Source organism: Agelaius phoeniceus, chromosome 5 (genome assembly GCF_051311805.1).
Source record: "Agelaius phoeniceus isolate bAgePho1 chromosome 5, bAgePho1.hap1, whole genome shotgun sequence".
NCBI lineage: Eukaryota > Metazoa > Chordata > Aves > Passeriformes > Icteridae > Agelaius > Agelaius phoeniceus.
Genome location: NC_135269.1, coordinates 18494786 through 18512139, shown reverse-complemented (window position 1 = coordinate 18512139; position 17354 = coordinate 18494786). Strand labels below are relative to the sequence as shown.

Here is a 17354-nt window from a genome sequence, read left to right as displayed (position 1 = left end):
CAAAATAATACTTCTTTCTGTTTTCCAGACCAAAAAACCTGTTGGTGTACAACTGTACAACAGGAGGAATCAACCCTTTCTTCTGGGGAGAAATGGGTAAGGTCTTAATTAAATGGAGAGCATCAATAGTGTTCCTAACACTTAGAAGAATTGGTTTCCACAGTTTAGGTGGCATTTGGAGTCTGCCATTCAAACTGTATTTTGAGTGAGGGTCCTGTGATGTAAAGGGTACTTCCAGACCAAACCATTCTAGGATTCTGTGATACTATGGAAGTGAAGTGGTCTTTCTTGTCCATAAGAAAATTCTGAACAGAATTAAGAGGTGTGCACTTCAGGAGGAAAACATTGAGATGACTGGTGGGCTTCAAAAACAGTTTGTATTTTGATCATGAGTTTTGTGGGAAAAAAAATCAAATTATTTTGATGGCTGACTTTTCTTCAAGTGGATGTACTTCCAAGGCAGGGGTGAAAGAAAGGGAGACACATCCTGATACCCTTGAAGAGAAAAACTCATGCTGAAGCCAAGCAACAGAATTTGTCTCAGCTGTGTACTGTGAAATACTGTGTACAGGTAGTACATTCATGGACAGATATACTGGGCCTGGTTTACTTTCTGTTACCCCTGCATTTATATCTTTGTGCTTTAAATACAGGAGGCTGGCTATTCCATCTCTCATACTTAGTTTTGCTTTTCCCCTTGCTTTATTTACATGGCAAACTAAATCAGCAGAGAATGAGACCATAATTGCATTTACAGAATAAATGTCTTAACCATTATTTGATCACGTGGCCTAGCAGGGAAGAGGTTTCAGTAATTGGCTGAGTTCTGAGGACATCATATCCAGCTCCTGGTTGCTTGTTTTTTTTTTTCCCCTCTTTCAATGAGAGATGAAATGTTGTGGTTAGTGAAGATCTTTTGTGGCTTTTTCACAGGAGTGAATGCAAAGCTCTTCACAGGCTGCTACTTCAGCAAAAGCCACCATAGCACCACTTTCTGAGGTTTGCTTTTGTTAACCCTTTTTCAGTGTAAATTTGCTGATGAAAACAGCAAAGTATTTAGTGCACGGTCATTGATTTTATTCTGTTCCTCTGCTTGTAACTGTGGAATTGGCCATGAAGTCATCTGGGTGCAGCAGTGGCAGCTTCCATGAGCAGCTGAGCTGTGTGGTGGAACTGAAGGCAAAATTTTCTCCTTGGGTGACACTATGAAGCTCTTTCTTCCCTATGTTGTAGCCACAGTTTTCCTGTGAGAGAGCACCATGCTGCAGAGAATTAGGATGGAGTATTAAAGTGCAAAATTTTGCCTTTAAAGATGTTGCATGGCTGAAGAAATGAGTTTGGGAAAGATTTACTGCATCACTATGTTATGACTGCAGGTATCCAGTCTGAATCCTTATTCAGACTCCTACCAATTTCTTTTTAGGAAATACACATAATTCTGTTCAAGGAGTCAGGGTGTGTGACTGGTCATCAGGATGGAGGGTTCTGAGTGTCTGGAAGCTGCTGAGAAACCAGGGAAGGGAATGGGAGTCACCTGGTCTGCGACTGAGCATTTTAGTGCAAAGCAAACATGGGTTTTGCAGAGGTATGGGCCTGGGCTATCTGGTTAGGCCAGGTGACACCAGGACCTGCTGTAGGAGTGACAGGTGTACACAAGGTAGTAGGGATTTTTCAAGGGGAGAGGCTGGATTAGGCTTAGGATACCAAGGGTTCAGAACAGAAGTGGCGGAGATGGTGATGCTTTGAGTACACTTTGAGTGATGAGCTGCGAGGGAGTGAGGGGGCGAGGGAGGGAGGAAACATCCATTGCAAGGCAGTTCATTCTAAAGTTCCTCAGACACAGATAAAAACTCCTAGTGTTAAAAGGGGCCTTAACTGATTTATTTCTTTTCCAAATAATGCTATGCCTTGAGGTTTTTCTTTTTCCTTACTTTCTCAGTATTTTGCCTACTTATACAAAGGTGTGGTCAAACAACTAAATTTTTATCTGATGAAGCATATTCTGCTTTGCTGTAATGTGAATCTGGTTAGTCTGTACTTGGTGAAATACATTTTACAGTTTCTCCTCAAAACTAAACCATAAAACAGTCTGGAGATGATGTTCAGTGTGGCAAAAAATTAAATTCAGTTTATTCTTGTTAGTCTACCTGGGTAAGACCTGTGTCCAGTTCTCCCCCTGCAGAACCTGCCTTTGAGTTGTAGGATTTGCTGCTGTGTTTTTTTGTTGAGGTTGGAGGGAAGGACCCCCCCACCCACTAAGTCTTTGCAGTAGCTCCTAGAGGTGACAGATTTCTAGTTTGGGGTTCTTAGTAGAAGTACAGCAAAAGTCACTACTTGAAGTGCAGTCATGAGCCGAGCACAGACACTGGAGAGTCCTATCTGAATGTTACAATTGGTATCTGCTTATATGAGGATGATCTGGATGTTTCTTGTGACTTGCAAATTCTCATCTGATTTTCTATTTGTAACATACGCGAAGAGACTAAACTGATAATATGAGTACAGACTGATGTCGTTAACTCTCAAATAAATGTTTTAGAAAGTGAAGAAAGCCCACATATTCTTCTTTCTGGAGCTTGCTGGTGCTCAGGAGTAAGAGCACCATCTGTTTATCAGTCCCTAGGATGATAGTCTTGCACTCAGTTACTGCAGTTCTATTAAGCCTCTGCAATATGCAAATGTCCTAGATGTGCACATCCAGATACCAGTTTGTGGCACTGTGCCATTGCCAGAGCTCAGAATCAGACCCAGCATATTTTGTGCCTTAACATGCAGAGGGAAGGGAAGATTCCCACCCTATCATTTGTTTTTGGGTTAAGAATGCAAGACAGTTTGCTGCCTTAGAGCATCCAGAGGTCTTTTGAAAACAGGCAGACATTTGATGTTGTGGGTCAGATGTGGTTTTGAATGGACATAATGAAGTATTTTTAAAGCTATCACCCTGTATAAGTGACAGACTAACTCAAACATCAGCCCATTGGAAAATCTGACTGAAAATTAGAAATGTCATTTTTCTTTTTGGGTAGCAGATCAAAGTTTGCTTTCAGTGATCTAATGAAATGTTAGCACTTACCAATTTCTTTTACATCTGCTGCAGGTGAAAGCAGAACTGCAGCTTCTTGAAGCTCTTAAAGCTGCCTGCTTTTCCTCCTTTATGCTTAGGTGCTTTGACAAGGAGGTTTTTGTCTGCCATTATTAAGTGTGGAGCAGGATTGGGTTTCAAATACGCAATAGATGGAATTGTCAGTTTTCATGGCAGAAGGGACAACCTGGTCCAAGCTCTGTTGACACAATTCAGAGAGCTGTGGGCTGGAGGTGCGAAGCACAGCACCTTGGGCTGTGCTGCACTGTGCTTCCAGCCCATCTGGAAGTGAGTGATTGCCAGTGAAAAATGCCTGTTCCTTGCAGGGCAGTACGTCATGTCCACATTCAAAAGGAACCCCCTGGAGCAGGCCTTCCGAACACCCAACGCTCACATGACCTCCAGCTACTTGATTAACCAGTACTGGATCACTGTCAGCCACAAGGCACCCGCCATCCTGTACGACCTGTACATGAGACTCACAGGGAGAAAGCCCAGGTAAGGAATGGTGCCCTCAGCCTCCTGTATACCCGCCACTCCAGTGGAGAGCAGAGCTTGAACCAGTGATGAGAACTGGAGTCCTTGAGCTTCTTCCTGTCTCCTTCTCTTGAGGAAAATGAGGAAATGCATGGCTGTAGTTAAACACAGCCTAGGGTTCGCACCCTTCCCACCACCTGGAGAACAGCACATCTTTTGAACTCAGCTTTACAGACTTCAGAGGTTCCCAAGGCAGACAAGGGCTGGTAGTCTTGTCTTCTCTATATCCACATCTCTACCACTTCAGCTTTCCAATGGGATCACCCCTATCTGGCATATGGACTTGAGCCTGGCAAGGTTTAGAACATATCAGCTAATACATTTTTTTCCCCCATAAATCAGATCCCTAAGTAGCTGTTTCCAGCACTGGTCTGAAATCTAGGAAGCAATTGTTTCTGAGTATGATTAAATTCTAATTGTATTTAGGAGGGCAGTTCACCATTATGGGTGGTGTTTGAGCCCTGGAAGTGGTAGGGCTTGGAAGGAACAGCAATATCTATGTCCCATGTGGAAGGAATCCTCTTGTAAGTGACGCTACTCCAGACATTGTCCTCCTTTACTACCCTGACACCACATGGGAGGATTTGTTGTGCAGTGTGAGAACAGGATGCCAGCGCTGTGTTGATGTCAGCTGCTCTGATTTATCCCTGACATTCTGCTTTGGAGGCAGATTGGTCCGTAAAAAGACTTACACTTATCCCGGCAGAAAGAATTACCGTAGAAATAGAGGTAAACTGAAAATTAGGCTGGAATCTCCAATCTTTGTTGAAAGGGGCAGCAGTAAGATCTTGGCACTGCCATTGCAATTGACATTTCTTTTCATGAAGCTGACTGGCATAATTAACCAGTGGACACTGCCTGCAAAAAATGCTGTAGTTAAATGTCAGACAAAACTCAGCATCATCTTCTGAACTTTAAGATTTGCAGCCTCAGCAAAGATGGCTCCCCAATGAAGTTGGGAGTTTTCCAAGTCTTCTTTTTTTTTAATATAGTTCTCCTTTTCTTTTTATACACTACTTCAGCTCATCCACGTATTGCTGCAATGTGGTAGAAAGCACAGTGGCAGCTCATAGTTTCTTCTTTTCCTAGATACCTGAATATCAGACCTTTATGGTCTAAGGGCAGTAAACCACATGAAGTAAAAAAGAAGCCTTTTTAGGTGTAAGCTCATTTCACATAAATTTCCAGATATCAAACAAAACTGCCCTAAGTGGTTTCCTGTGAGTGCTGCACATCTGTCTATGACTTAGAGCATAATGTGGTTTTATACCCTTAGTAGTCCCTTGGGGCAATCCTGTCTCACCTGAGGATCTCCTCATGCAAGGCTCTGTATGGGAGTAAATAAAGAAATAATCGCTGTAAACAGTTTATTAGAAGACAAAAAGCATGTCTGAACTGTGGCCACAGTGAGAGCTAATACTCAATTTATTCCTCTCAGTTCTTCCATAGTGGAGAATGAGATTTCCTGTAAGAAACCTTTGCCATATTTCTACTCAGTTGATGTTTTGCAGAAGACCTTTCCTTCATACAAATTATTAGTCAATGTTTTGAATGTGGTCACATCAACTGAGCTCAGACAGTTGACATGAAATGCAGTTTTCGCACACACCTCTTCAGATCATAGAATCACAGACTGGTTTGGGTTGGAAGGAAGCTTTAAGATCACCCAGTTCCACCCCTGCCATGTACAGGGACACCTTCCACTATCCCAGATTGCCCAGAGCCCCATCCAGCCTGGTCTTGAACACTTCCAGGGATGGGGCGGCCACAGCTTCTCTGGGCAACCTTTGCCAGGGCCACTGCACTCTCACAGGGAAGCTTTTCTCCCACATATTAAAGAGTTGGTTCTCTTACCCTTTTTTTTTTTTTCTGTCATTTTCCATTAGTCCTAAGCACTTTAAAGATTTCAGGGAGTCAGCTTGAGGATCTTTCCAATCTAGCTGCATTTCTTCCTCCCAAGTTCCTAAAATGTATTAAAATATTCACAAAGCTTGCCCCCATGGTGTTTGCCATACACAAGAGGATTATTCTGAAATAATTTTAAAGCAGCTCAGTTAAACTGTATTCAGTCAAGGTGCACATAATTATTCAGAATGAAGGTTCCTTTAATGTGATTGTCTGCTTTGCTTCTAAAATGAAAGCCACTTTACAAAGGAGTGCTTGTCTAAGGTTTTAGAGTGCTCTTTCCAGTTGCTTTGGGAGAGCTGCACACTTCTGCTCTAAACTGATGGACTCATTGTGTCTTGCTGTGCTGTGCTGAGTGCTTATCACGGTGGCAGTCACATGCGCAAAGGGAGAGGCCAGCCTAGTGCCATTCTCCCACAGACTGCCACATTTTATTTGTCACAGCAGCTGTGTTACCCCCTGGGCAGCTCAATATTTTGCATGAAAACAGCTCTTTTTTCCACAAAAATCTGCCTTTTAATGCTTTCTCCTGCCCTTACTCAGTCTGAGAGGACATGGTGTCCTCTCAGAATTGACCAAGCCCTGTACATCCCACTTTAAAACAACTGCCAGTGGCCTTTTTTACTCATGACCACTGGGACAACTAAAATAATCCTGCAGGGTAGGACAGCATTACTGTCATCCACTTTTGTATAAAAAATTAGTAAGATAAGGCCAAGACACAACAGAGGACCTAAACCTACATTTCCCAAGTCCTTAAGCAGTTATGCCTCTGAAGCAAGACAGCAGAGACATGGAGCTGTTGGAAGGGGTCCAGAGGACGGCCATAAAGATGGTCAGAGGGCTGGAGCACCTCTCCAATGAGGACAGGCTGGGAGAGCCAGGACTGTTGAGGCTGGAGAAGAAAAGGCACATGGGAGACCTGGTAACAGTTTTTCAGTACTTTAAGCAGACTGGTGGGAAAGAAGAGGAAGGACTCTTATCATGGAGTGTAATCATAGGATAGGGAGGAATGGTTTCAAATTGAAAAAAAAGTACATTTAGATTATATAGGAGGAAATTCTTCCCTGTGAGTGTGGTGAGGCCCTGGCACAGGTTACCCAGAGAAGCTGTTGCTGCCCCATCACTGGAAGTGTTCCAGGCCAGGTTGGATGGGGCTTGGAGCAACCTGGGATAGTGGAAGGTGTCCCTGCCCATGGCAGGGGTTGGAACTGAGATGATCTTTAAGGTCCCTTCCAACCCAAACTACTCTGTGATTCTTTGGTTCTGTCTGAAAACTGAAGTTGAGCAAATGACTTCTGAGCTCAGTGTCCATATTGCAGATGTGGTCACCAAATACTGGCGCTAATGCCAAAAATCAGAGCCTTGCTTCAATACACAACTCAGGCTTGGGAGCAGAAGAAAATTCCTGTGGCAGAAAGAAAAGTACCCACCTTGAGAACAGCAACACTGTACCTTTGTGGTGCAGACTTCATACCAGCTCAGATGGGCTCTTCCCTCCATAGCAGTGGAACATGAGGTAGACACAGCTTCCAACCCTTGCTTAGGTCAGAGCAATGATGTGGACATCAGTGGCAATGCTGTTGGCTCCCACATTGGAGCCAACAATAAAAGCTGGGTAGCTCTACGCTCGAGCTCAGCTGGAGCAGTTGGGATTTGCTGGGCAAGTTCTCAGCCTAGTGAGTAGCAGGGCAGTGCTCAGGAGGAATTGGAATGTTTATTCACCTGGATTGGTGGAAACACAAACCAGCAGCTTCTACATAAGGTCAGACTTCCTGCTCATCTCTGATCCCTTTGTTTCAGAATGATGAAGATTATCAATCGGCTGCACAAGTCTATGACACTCCTGCAGTATTTCTCCACCCAGTCCTGGAACTGGTCTTCAGATAATATGAATATGTTAATGAGTCACCTTAACACAGAAGACAGAAAGGTAAATGTGTCTTGAATATGGGTTGCTAATCTCAGATTCTTTCATCTGCAGCAATTATTTTTGGTGTATTGTGGAGCATTTAAATGATATCTGGATGATTGGAATTGGTTTTAATCCAAAATTATTTATTTTAGGAGCTTTCCATTTATTACAGGAGAATGTCTTCAGGTCACTGGCAACCCAACCTATTCTATGAAAACTTCTTCCTCTCTACAAAGCCTTTCTTTGCTCTAAGAGACAGCTGCCTGAGAATTTGCTAACAATTTGTCCAATATGAGCACCCAAAATGAACTGGGGTAGTTGGCTGCAATGAGATTTTGTTTATGCCAAACACCAAAGTGATCTATTTCTTGGATTTCTGTTGATCTAGCTGCCAAAAGAGAATGCAGCACAGATGAGAGTAACACCAGTGCAGAGGCACCTGTTGACTCAATGTCCAGTTAATTTATTTACATATAATTTTAGTGACATGTTAAAACTGCATGGAGGTTTTCATTTGAATCTGTTTGCCTGTGTGGAATGCCATTTTTCTTCCATGATTCTGTGTGTGTGTGTGTGTGTGTGTGTGTGTGTACAAGTTGCTACCTGACTTTATTTTTTACCAGTTAGCACTCCATTTCTGCTTGCTTTGCTCAGATTCCCAGCTGGGTGGGACATTAATCAGCAGCTGTGAAACACAGTCTGTCAGTGCTTGGAGCTCAGTGGCTTTGAGAATTTCGGAGAGAGGGCCTTGTCAGGAACAGAAATCAATGAAGAATTGATGCTTCAAGTGAACTTGTTTTGAACTCTGGTGTTCAGCTTTCATTGTTTGTCTTTAAATCCCAGTTATACAACTTTGATGTTCGCCAGCTGCACTGGTCAGAGTACATTGAGAGCTACTGCATAGGTGCTAAGAAGTACTTGCTAAATGAGGACATGGCTGGAATTCCAGCAGCAAAGCAACATCTACGCAAGTAAGTCACACCCAGGGACAAAGAGAAGAGGACGAGCTCCTGGATAACTTTGGGGAAAATAAGTCTAACTACATTGCAAAATTATTATTATTATTATTATTATTATTATTATTATTATTATTATTATTATTATTATTATTAAAATTGAGATTAATAACTTATTTCTTATTACAGCAGTTTGTCAGTATTTACAAACATAGAATAAGGGGATAGTTGGCCATAGGGGGGAATCCTAAACAAGTTCATTATTCACGGATCATTTTTAGGAAATTAAAGGGACCTCAGGAATGGACTACTGACTGCCTTAGACTGTGGACTGTGATGCAGTGTGATAAAGTGATAAAGTTTACCTTAAAAGGGCTCTTAGAAAAATGAACCAAGTTTTGAGGTCTTTAGGTGTCTTTTTTCCCTTGGTCAAGCACTGGGAAAATGAGAATTAGAGAACTGCAGAAACTTTTGCTTGACAGAAAGAAGACAGGATCATTACAATCTGAAAAATTCAGTAATACCACTGAAATTGATGCTGTAAACTAACCCACTCCCCCCGAAAAATAAAATATCCCAGTGCTGCAGTATTGCAACAGTGAAGACCATTTATGATCATTGTATAATTTCACAACTCTAAAGACGGGGTTTCACCTAAATAAGAGAACCTTGCTTGTCAACTCCTGTGAGTTTCTCTAGGCTGCCCCAATTACTGCAAAGTGGGAGATAACAAATATATGAAACCAAAGTAGAAAGTATTGGACACAGACTGTCCTAAAGAAAAACCTCTCCATATGACTTCGCTCTGGTTTGAAATGAGAGAAGAACAAGAGTGAATTCCAGTACAGCTATTCCACCTACACCATGAACTATTCACTGTGCTCCAGCTTCAGCACAGTCCTTGGCAAGACCAAGGACTCCAGCAGAGCGTCTCCACTAAAACAGGAATAGCAAAAAGCCCAAGGGCCACTTGTAAATAGGATTTATTCCTGCATAACCTGTAGGAAATGCAGGGGGCTGGTGAGCTTCTTGTTGTTTGTGTGTTTCTTGATAAGATGCCTCTTTCCCAGGCTGAGGAACATCCGATACGCATTCAACACCACCCTCCTCGTGATCATCTGGCGCATCTTCATCGCAAGGTCGCAGATGGCTCGAAACATCTGGTACTTTGTGGTGAGCCTCTGCTACAAGTTCCTGTCCTACTTCAGGGCATCCAGCACCCTCAGGCACTGAAGCCATCCATCAGCAGCCAGCCTCTTCCAGAAGGACCTCCATCTCCTCTAATCAGCAACTGTGGGCATTGAGGTCTGAAAGTAGCAGAAAAATCCACTCCCTCCAACAGCAGCTGGCACTTATTGTACACTGTTACATGCTTACCTTTTTAATTTTAACTAATGCTTTAATATATGGTCTTTCTTCCATAGGACCAGGCCAATTTTTAAAGCCATAACTGAAGCTTTAGGAACAGGTCAAGCTGGGACCCCCCATCTAAAGTCTGATATGCAAGAGTAAGGATTATCCAAAGTCATTGTCCTCCCATGTACTACTCCTTAGGCTATCTTAATCCCATCTTCTTCCTCAAAAGAGGCAAATTTAGACCTTGGAAGACAAGGATGCCACCAGAGAAGACCCAGCTGAGGAAATGAACCTGTAAGAGGTCTTCCTAAAGCAGCTATTTGTTCATTCTCATTCAGTGAAATGGTACCTTACTTAAAAAACAAGATTACACCTTCTCACTTTTTCAAGACTTAGGAGGGGGAAACATCAGTCACATGAGGCCAGTGAACACACAGAACAGTTTTCAGATCTTGTATTGCTGCTGAGGACTGATGCTTTCAAGCCATACCTGAAGACACACATAAAATTCATGCACCTATGTTAACTCTGCTCACTCACAAGCTGCTTTCTTACAAAGAGGTCTTCTTTTCTCCCTGTGGTTAAGGTTTCAGTCTGTTAAAAAATTCCTGGTCTTGCATTTATCACATTTGCTTGGGACGTTTTGGAGGTCTTGAAAAATGCTGTATTAACCCTGAGAATGAAGAGAAGACTTCATAAAAATCAGAAGAAGAATACAGAAACCTGTCATTATTTTTGAAGTATGGGTCTTTTTTTCCCCTGCAGGAAATCTCTCTCCCTGTAGCTCAAAACCAGCCTGATACTGGGCTTTCATTACAGCTAAATCACTTTGCAGTTGATCATTTCCAGTGGCAAAGAAAGTGTAAGGACACACATGAAGGAAACACCATTGGGCCTGTTCTGCTGCCGTTCCTGTCAGGAGGCATTAAAAAGTCTGAAATTTGTTTTTCTTGAGAATAGTTAAATGTTGGATTTAATGATCTTAAAGGTCTTTTCTGACCTAAGCAGCTCTGTGATTCTTTGACTTCTCTGTAAGAACAGTCATGCAACTGTGAAGGTAATGCAGTTTAGAATTTTCAGAATTTGATTTTTCAGAGTTTTAGAATTAAATTGCAGTTTAGAAAGGAAGCCAAGGACCTTCCCAATGCTCATGGCTGTTGGAGATCCTTGTTTCTTATAGTGAATTGTAAATTCCTGTGGGGGCAGAGAGAGCCTTCTCAAAAGTAGTGGGTGCAACAACAGCAACAAATTTACTGCATTGTCAGATTTTCAGAGTCAAATCTTACACCAAAATATTATTTATTCAGATAACACTGAATAAGCACTTTTAAGATGATCAGTCTTCACTGCAGCACCCAGTTTCTCTAATCTGTGTCATGCCAGCTGTCTGAAAAAGTAATGCTATACAAAAAACACAACAAAATAACACAGTTGCTGTTTTGTGAGCTGAGATGAGCAGAGAATTTACAAAGCTGGAATTCCTCAGAAATTATACTTGGTTTTGGTACTGAAGGTAGGAGCAAATTATGACAGTGCATTTATATCTGAGCACTTCAGGCTGGTTCAGAAATCTTTCTAGAGGTTCAAGGAATTAATCTTGCCCCCATGCCCCAGAGGTCTGATTCCAGGCAATTGCCAAAGGGTGCCTGCAGCTTGACCAGAAATGTGGTGTCCAGGATGGCAGGGCTCTGGCGTTGCCTGCCACAGACCTCTGTGTTTGTCACACACTGTTTTTGATCTGTGCTTAAATAGGTCAAGCACCCAGTTTACAAAGATGCAAATTTCTGAAGCTCTTGCCTTGGAAATGTGCTTCCTGTAGTGAAACTGGTTGTTGGGGGTGTGTTTTCCAGCTTCAGGGCATGCTGTGCAAGGTGTCACCATCTGGGAAACCTGGAGCTGTGTCTTGGGGGCTGGGGACCAACGTTCCCTGTCCAGCGCTGCCACAGCAATGTTTTGGGGAAGGTTGTGGCACTGTACTTTGCTACCTTAGTGGGGCTGAGACAGGTTGCTGCAGAGATTCCTCCAGGAAGAGTGCATTCCCTCAGTTACATCATCTGGTCATCAGGCAGCTTGCAGTCCTCATAGGAAAGGCTAAAACAAAAGCAAACCATAACTGTTGATCACTTTGAAACAAACTTCCACTCAAACATCAGGAGATAATTTCAGCATTTATCCTGAAAGTCTTTTTAAGTGCCTGCCTTATGGACAAAGAGAAGCAACACTGAAGGGGATCATAAACCTTGGGTTGTGCACATGATAGACAAAAGCTTGGGTCTCAGAAAAGTCAAAGGTGCAGAGCTGCTACAACAACATCAGCTCTCCTGAGAGTAAAGTGCCCCACCTTTTCTTCCCCTTCCCTACTCATGCCAGGAATTCCTCACAATATGCCTGTAGGCATTCACAGTTGTGTGCACTGGCTGTATTGTCCCCACAAGTCTGAGGTTCATTTTTTGCTCCCCTGAGAATATCCAGACCTGGTTGTCTGAACACACAAAAAGGTGCTGCATTCAGAACAGTGGTGGTGTGACATTTTAAGGCTCTTCAGCATTTTGCTGAAGAAAACAGCTGCAGAAAAGCTACTCAGCCCCAGAAAAACAGCAGGAGTTGTTTGGATTGGAAAAACAGAGCTGTTGCAGATGGTGTCTGCTCTTCTGGAGACCTTTCATAGCCCACACAGCAGTGCCAGCAGCTGGCTCCAGAGCTCTGGCCTTTCCTCGAGCAGATCAAGCTGTTAGTTTGTTTTAACACACACGTAACATGAAGGGGAACTTGAATCTTTAATCCATTTTTTTGTGGCCTGAGATGTTTCCAGCTGATTGTCTGATGCACAGACATATTTCAGAAAGCCTCAGTGCAGGGGATGATGTGTGGCAGTGACCCTTGAGTGCCAGTTGTAACTGTCATCATAGGGAGCTGGGCATAAGAACTTGTTTTCACCTCAAACAGTGGCTGATGTTCAATGGTTTACTTTGTGCTCCTCAGTGGATTTGTTTGTGCTCTGAAGAAACCCAAGCCTTGGGGAAGATATCTGAAAGAAAACACTGAATATCATTTCACCATCAGCAACAGGCAGAAGCTTGCAGTTAACAAGTATCTTTTTTTAAATTAAATGGTGATAACAAAACAAACAAACCAAAACAAATCCCGACACTTAATCTGTGTTTTAACTGCCTTTTGAACAACAACCAAAGCTGTTTATCATCAGAATGTCTGTTACTAAAAAAATTAAATTTCTTACCCCTCCACCCTCCTCTGTTCTATGTTAAGAAACAATTTTTCCACAGTAGGGAGGGAGAGGTAACATACCCTCTGATAAATTACAGGTTTTTGGCCCATTACCCACCTCCTGCAGAAATGTGTTCTTTTACATTTTCTAAGGAAACATGAGTACATCTGCCTGTGCGTACAGCTGCATCTTCCAGCACCAGACAACATGGTAAAAGCAGTGGAGCTCATCCAGAAGTGCGAGGCTGTGCTTTTTTGGAGTGCCCTGTTCCACTTCAGTTTACCACAAAGCGATTAAAATATACCCTCGTTTCCAGTGTAAAGGGAACCTAACCTGTAGCTGTTAATCAAGTCATTATCATGAATAAGCAACTGTGAAAAGAGGGAGGGGGGCATCCTTTTGTTTGTAAATAAGCTACAGCTTCATGGTTGAAAGCATGCTGTTGTTCTTCCAGCATTGACTACCGCTGAAAGCAAGGATGAACATTTAGTAAAACTTTAGTACAATTGGATCCCTTATTCTAGCAGAGAGCAAATAACATTCCCCAGAAGGTAAGTGGTGAACACCCATTACATGATGCTAAATAGGTATGAAGGTGGTACAGATTTACTTAAATAGAATTAAAATCCAGAAAATGAAGCGTATTTGGGGAATAATTAAAGATGTACTATTCCACTTTTCTCTATTGCTTAAAAGCCAGCTATGAATTGTTTTTTCAGATGAGTATGAAGCCACTTAGAAAAGGTTTCTTGTCCTTACATGATCTTGGCTGACCCCAGTTTATAGTAAAATATGTACTCTCCCACCGTCCAGAGTTTCTACAGTTCTATCTGCTATTTCTATCCTCTTGTTAGCTACGGGACAACTTCCTGTTATAAATCTTAATTACAGAGTTTCTAATGTTAAGGTGTAACCTTTTGAGCTCTCAAATCAGATAAAATGGTCAAACCACAAATTGTGTGAACCTCAGCCGTAAAATTGTTAATATAATGTTTATGTTATTTGAAACATTTAATAAAACAAAATATTTTAAAGCTATGGTCATTTTGCATTGCTTGGTTTGCTAGAGGAGGTGGTTACTTGCTGGCCATTGCAGTTGAGTAGAGGCTGCCTCTCCAGCACATCTGCCCACATCTGCAGCACAGCTGTTGGTGGAACGGCAGCCCCACCTACAGGAGGGAAACACACATTTTAAAGGCTGCAGTAGTGAGACTTTAACCCTGATAGAGAAGACTGAAAGGTCCTACTGTGATGAGTGTCCTATGGAAACTCAGAGGGACAGCAAAGAAAAATTGGGAGTAACCCAGCCAATTTCCCCAAACAACATCCCATTTTTACCTGAGTATATTACTGCAAATTTTTAGTTTAAGTATAGAGACCTCACCTCATAATGTTAGTTTTCTGTCAAGCAAGAGTAGATAATATCTAGTAACTATCTCACACTTACTTGCAATATAGCAAACTTCAATGAGTGGAAAAGACACAGCATTATCATGACCCTTTGCTTAATGAAAATTATTTCCAATCCTGAAATCCAGGGCATATATCAAAGATACCACTTTCATTTTGTTAGCAAATCTTTCCTTAAAATATAATTTTCCATTTTTTATATGTAAATGTGATCTTTATGGAGAAAAAAAAATCCATTAAGATGCATCAATGAATGAAAGCCATCAGCAGGAAAGTTCGAATTCTTTACAAGGAACAGATTTTAACGTCAACTTGCATTCTTCAGTATTTAAAGCTTTTCTTCTGACATTCTAAATTGCCCAGTATTATCAAGGCAAATAATAAATAAATGAGGAAAATTGCATTAATTTTCATATTTTAAGGGAAGCAGAAATGGGGGGGGGGGGGAGGGGGAAGAAAATTATGTAAAGTAGGATAAATCCTTAGCTGATATTACCACAGGTCACACAGAATAAGCACCAGGTCTCAAGGGAAGGCATCCCAGCCAATTTTCCCCATCTCCCTCAGTTAATGACAACTGGTGTTCATTAAGAACTGAGCCCACAGGTCCCAGTTCCTAACTCCCAGTATTATTTGGCTGTGAAATGTGCTGTGGATAAATTGGATTTCTGGACTCACACCCTACCTATGGAATGGATACCACAGCAGTGGAAGCTGAATTAACCCAGAACCGATCCAGAGCCAGGAGAGGGCCACACACTCATCTACTTCTCTTGCCACAGTTGCCTTGATGATACAAATTCCTACAGCTGCCTGCACTGCAGTCTCAGGGGTGACTTGCTCCTTCCAGGGAAGCAGCAAGTAACACCCAGCCCCAAATGAAAAAGACACAACAGAAGTGCGCAGCAAAAGAAATGCATCTTCTGTAAAAGAAGATTAGGCAAGATGGGATCAAGACAATAGCTCTGGAGCTGCCAATGTGATCCATCTTTTCCCAGTCTTCCCTGAACAAGGTATGGAGAGAGCTTTGCAGAGGGCCTTCAAACAGGAATTCCCACCTCATCTTGTGCCCTGAGTTTGTATTTCTGATTCAGTTCTCAGTTCTGCAACCAACTGGGATTCACAACCCCTCCACAGAATACAAACCCTTGAGGACCACTGGCTTAATGAAACATAATTCATTGGATTAAACCTATAAAAACTGGCCAGAGAAATCAGGGCTGGTGAAAATGCCAGCAAAAATGTTTGTAGAAAGAGGTTGTAAGTGTATTTGGATCAGTAAATGGGCAAGATCTGAGGCACACAAAGACTTATATTTTGCTACTGATAACACAGGTCCTCTGCCACTGACATTTGTCACCAAGTATTTGCTGTGCAAGACACTGAAGAGCCCCCAAAATTCAGGCCACTGGCAGTGCCTCTGGCAGTTAGGTTTTTTGACCAGAAAGTAATAGAAGATTTATAGCATGGCAGAATCTTGCAGAGAGAGGCAGGTGAATTTAAATGTATCTTTCTCTTTGCCTCTTTGCCTCTTTCAATGCCTTTTAGAAATGGAGGCATTGTGGAACTTGAGGAATTAATGAAAAATTTAAAGCTACAGACAGTAAAAAACACAACTGTAACTGCAGAGTAATAAATAAAACTGGCTGCTTGAAAGTGTGAACAGCATTAAGGTAATGACTGTGTTTATGCAACACTGACTTTAAGGGAAAATTGTGTCCTCTCTTCACAATGCATGATTATTGATCATTTTAGCACATTTTGTTACTCCCCCCCCAGCTGAGGCTGATGTGACAGTTGGTCTGGGGAAAAAGAAATGTCAGCTGCCCATGGAAAGTTTGCTACCACTTAACACCTCTGGGAAAGCTTTATTGATAAATAAAAGGCTGCCAGGAAGGATATGCCAAAAAAATAAACTAAGATTGAGTCAGCAAGTGCAAATTCAGCAGTGAGCAGACTAATGAGGTAAATTAGCTTGAAAAGGCAAGTGAGGCACAAGTTTGGTACTCTGCAGTCAAAGCTGGGAGAGAGGATGTGGGTTTAGGCATCCGATAGATGACAGTCCCAGTGGTGGGATAAAAGCAACAGTTACATTATTTTATTCATTCTTTAATCTTTGGCATTAGGATGAGATTAATATTTCCAGAAAAAAAATGAAATTGTTTTCCTAGTCTTTACTTTCATAATTACTGGCAATATAGAATGTGAAAGCAAGCAAAGGAATTAGCTAGAATTATTACGCAGTAAATTCCAACTAGTGTCTATTAGTATTTCTTCTAATTAAGATACTGTTTAGCCTTAGAAAGCAAAAAATCAATCAATGAGCAATACAAAATGGTAAATATATTTTGGTATGTAAACCAAGAATTTATCTGCTGAGAAGGTTTTGTTTACAGTTTGCTCTAGTACAGCATTTGGCATTTTATTTGGAAGTGCTGTGTCCTGTGATGAATATGGATTTGAAACATAGATAAGTTTAACTTATTTCCTGGGAGGTCTTTTCCAACATCAGTGATCCTGTGATAACTGTGAAATACAAGGATTTTACCTTATTAGAAGTGAGACAAAATACTGAGAGAAAAGATCCCAGGCAACATCCACTACCCCAGGACACAAAAAGCAAGTAAAAATCTTGTTCCTCACTTCTCCTGAAGAGATGGTGAGAACTGGATACCCACCACAAAAGAAAGGATTGTATTTCCACAAATCGGGTGTCTGCAGACTCAGAGAACCAGCAGTAAGATCCTAATGCAGGAAAATCCCCTGGAGAACAGCTTGTGGGAAGATGGACACTTAAATGTCCTTTAAGGAACTGCTAAAGAAATGTATTGTCTCCAACTAGAGAAAGGAAAAAAAAAGGTTAAGAGAGTAAATTTGACAAGCCACAAATTTCCCTACTGGTTGGAAATTATGAACAGGAATGGCACAGGAGGTGACAAGTAGGTCAGATTACATAAAACAATGTAT

The 17354-nt window shown here is 41.8% G+C and overlaps 1 protein-coding gene across 4 annotated transcripts in view; it reads left to right on the top strand.

Moving 5' to 3' along the window:
• Window positions 1-14015, top strand: part of LOC129119816 (fatty acyl-CoA reductase 1-like) — a 118133-nt gene extending 104118 nt beyond the window's left edge. For all 4 annotated transcript variants that reach the window (XM_077178450.1, XM_054632013.2, XM_077178447.1 and 1 more), the window contains exons 8-12: window positions 29-96; window positions 3409-3580; window positions 7328-7457; window positions 8283-8410; window positions 9466-14015. In XM_077178450.1, coding sequence (XP_077034565.1) covers window positions 29-96; window positions 3409-3580; window positions 7328-7457; window positions 8283-8410; window positions 9466-9628 — 661 coding nt within the window. In that variant the 3' untranslated portion in view covers window positions 9629-14015. The remainder of the gene's footprint in view (window positions 1-28; window positions 97-3408; window positions 3581-7327; window positions 7458-8282; window positions 8411-9465) is intronic.
• The last annotated feature ends 3339 nt before the right edge of the window (window positions 14016-17354 follow it).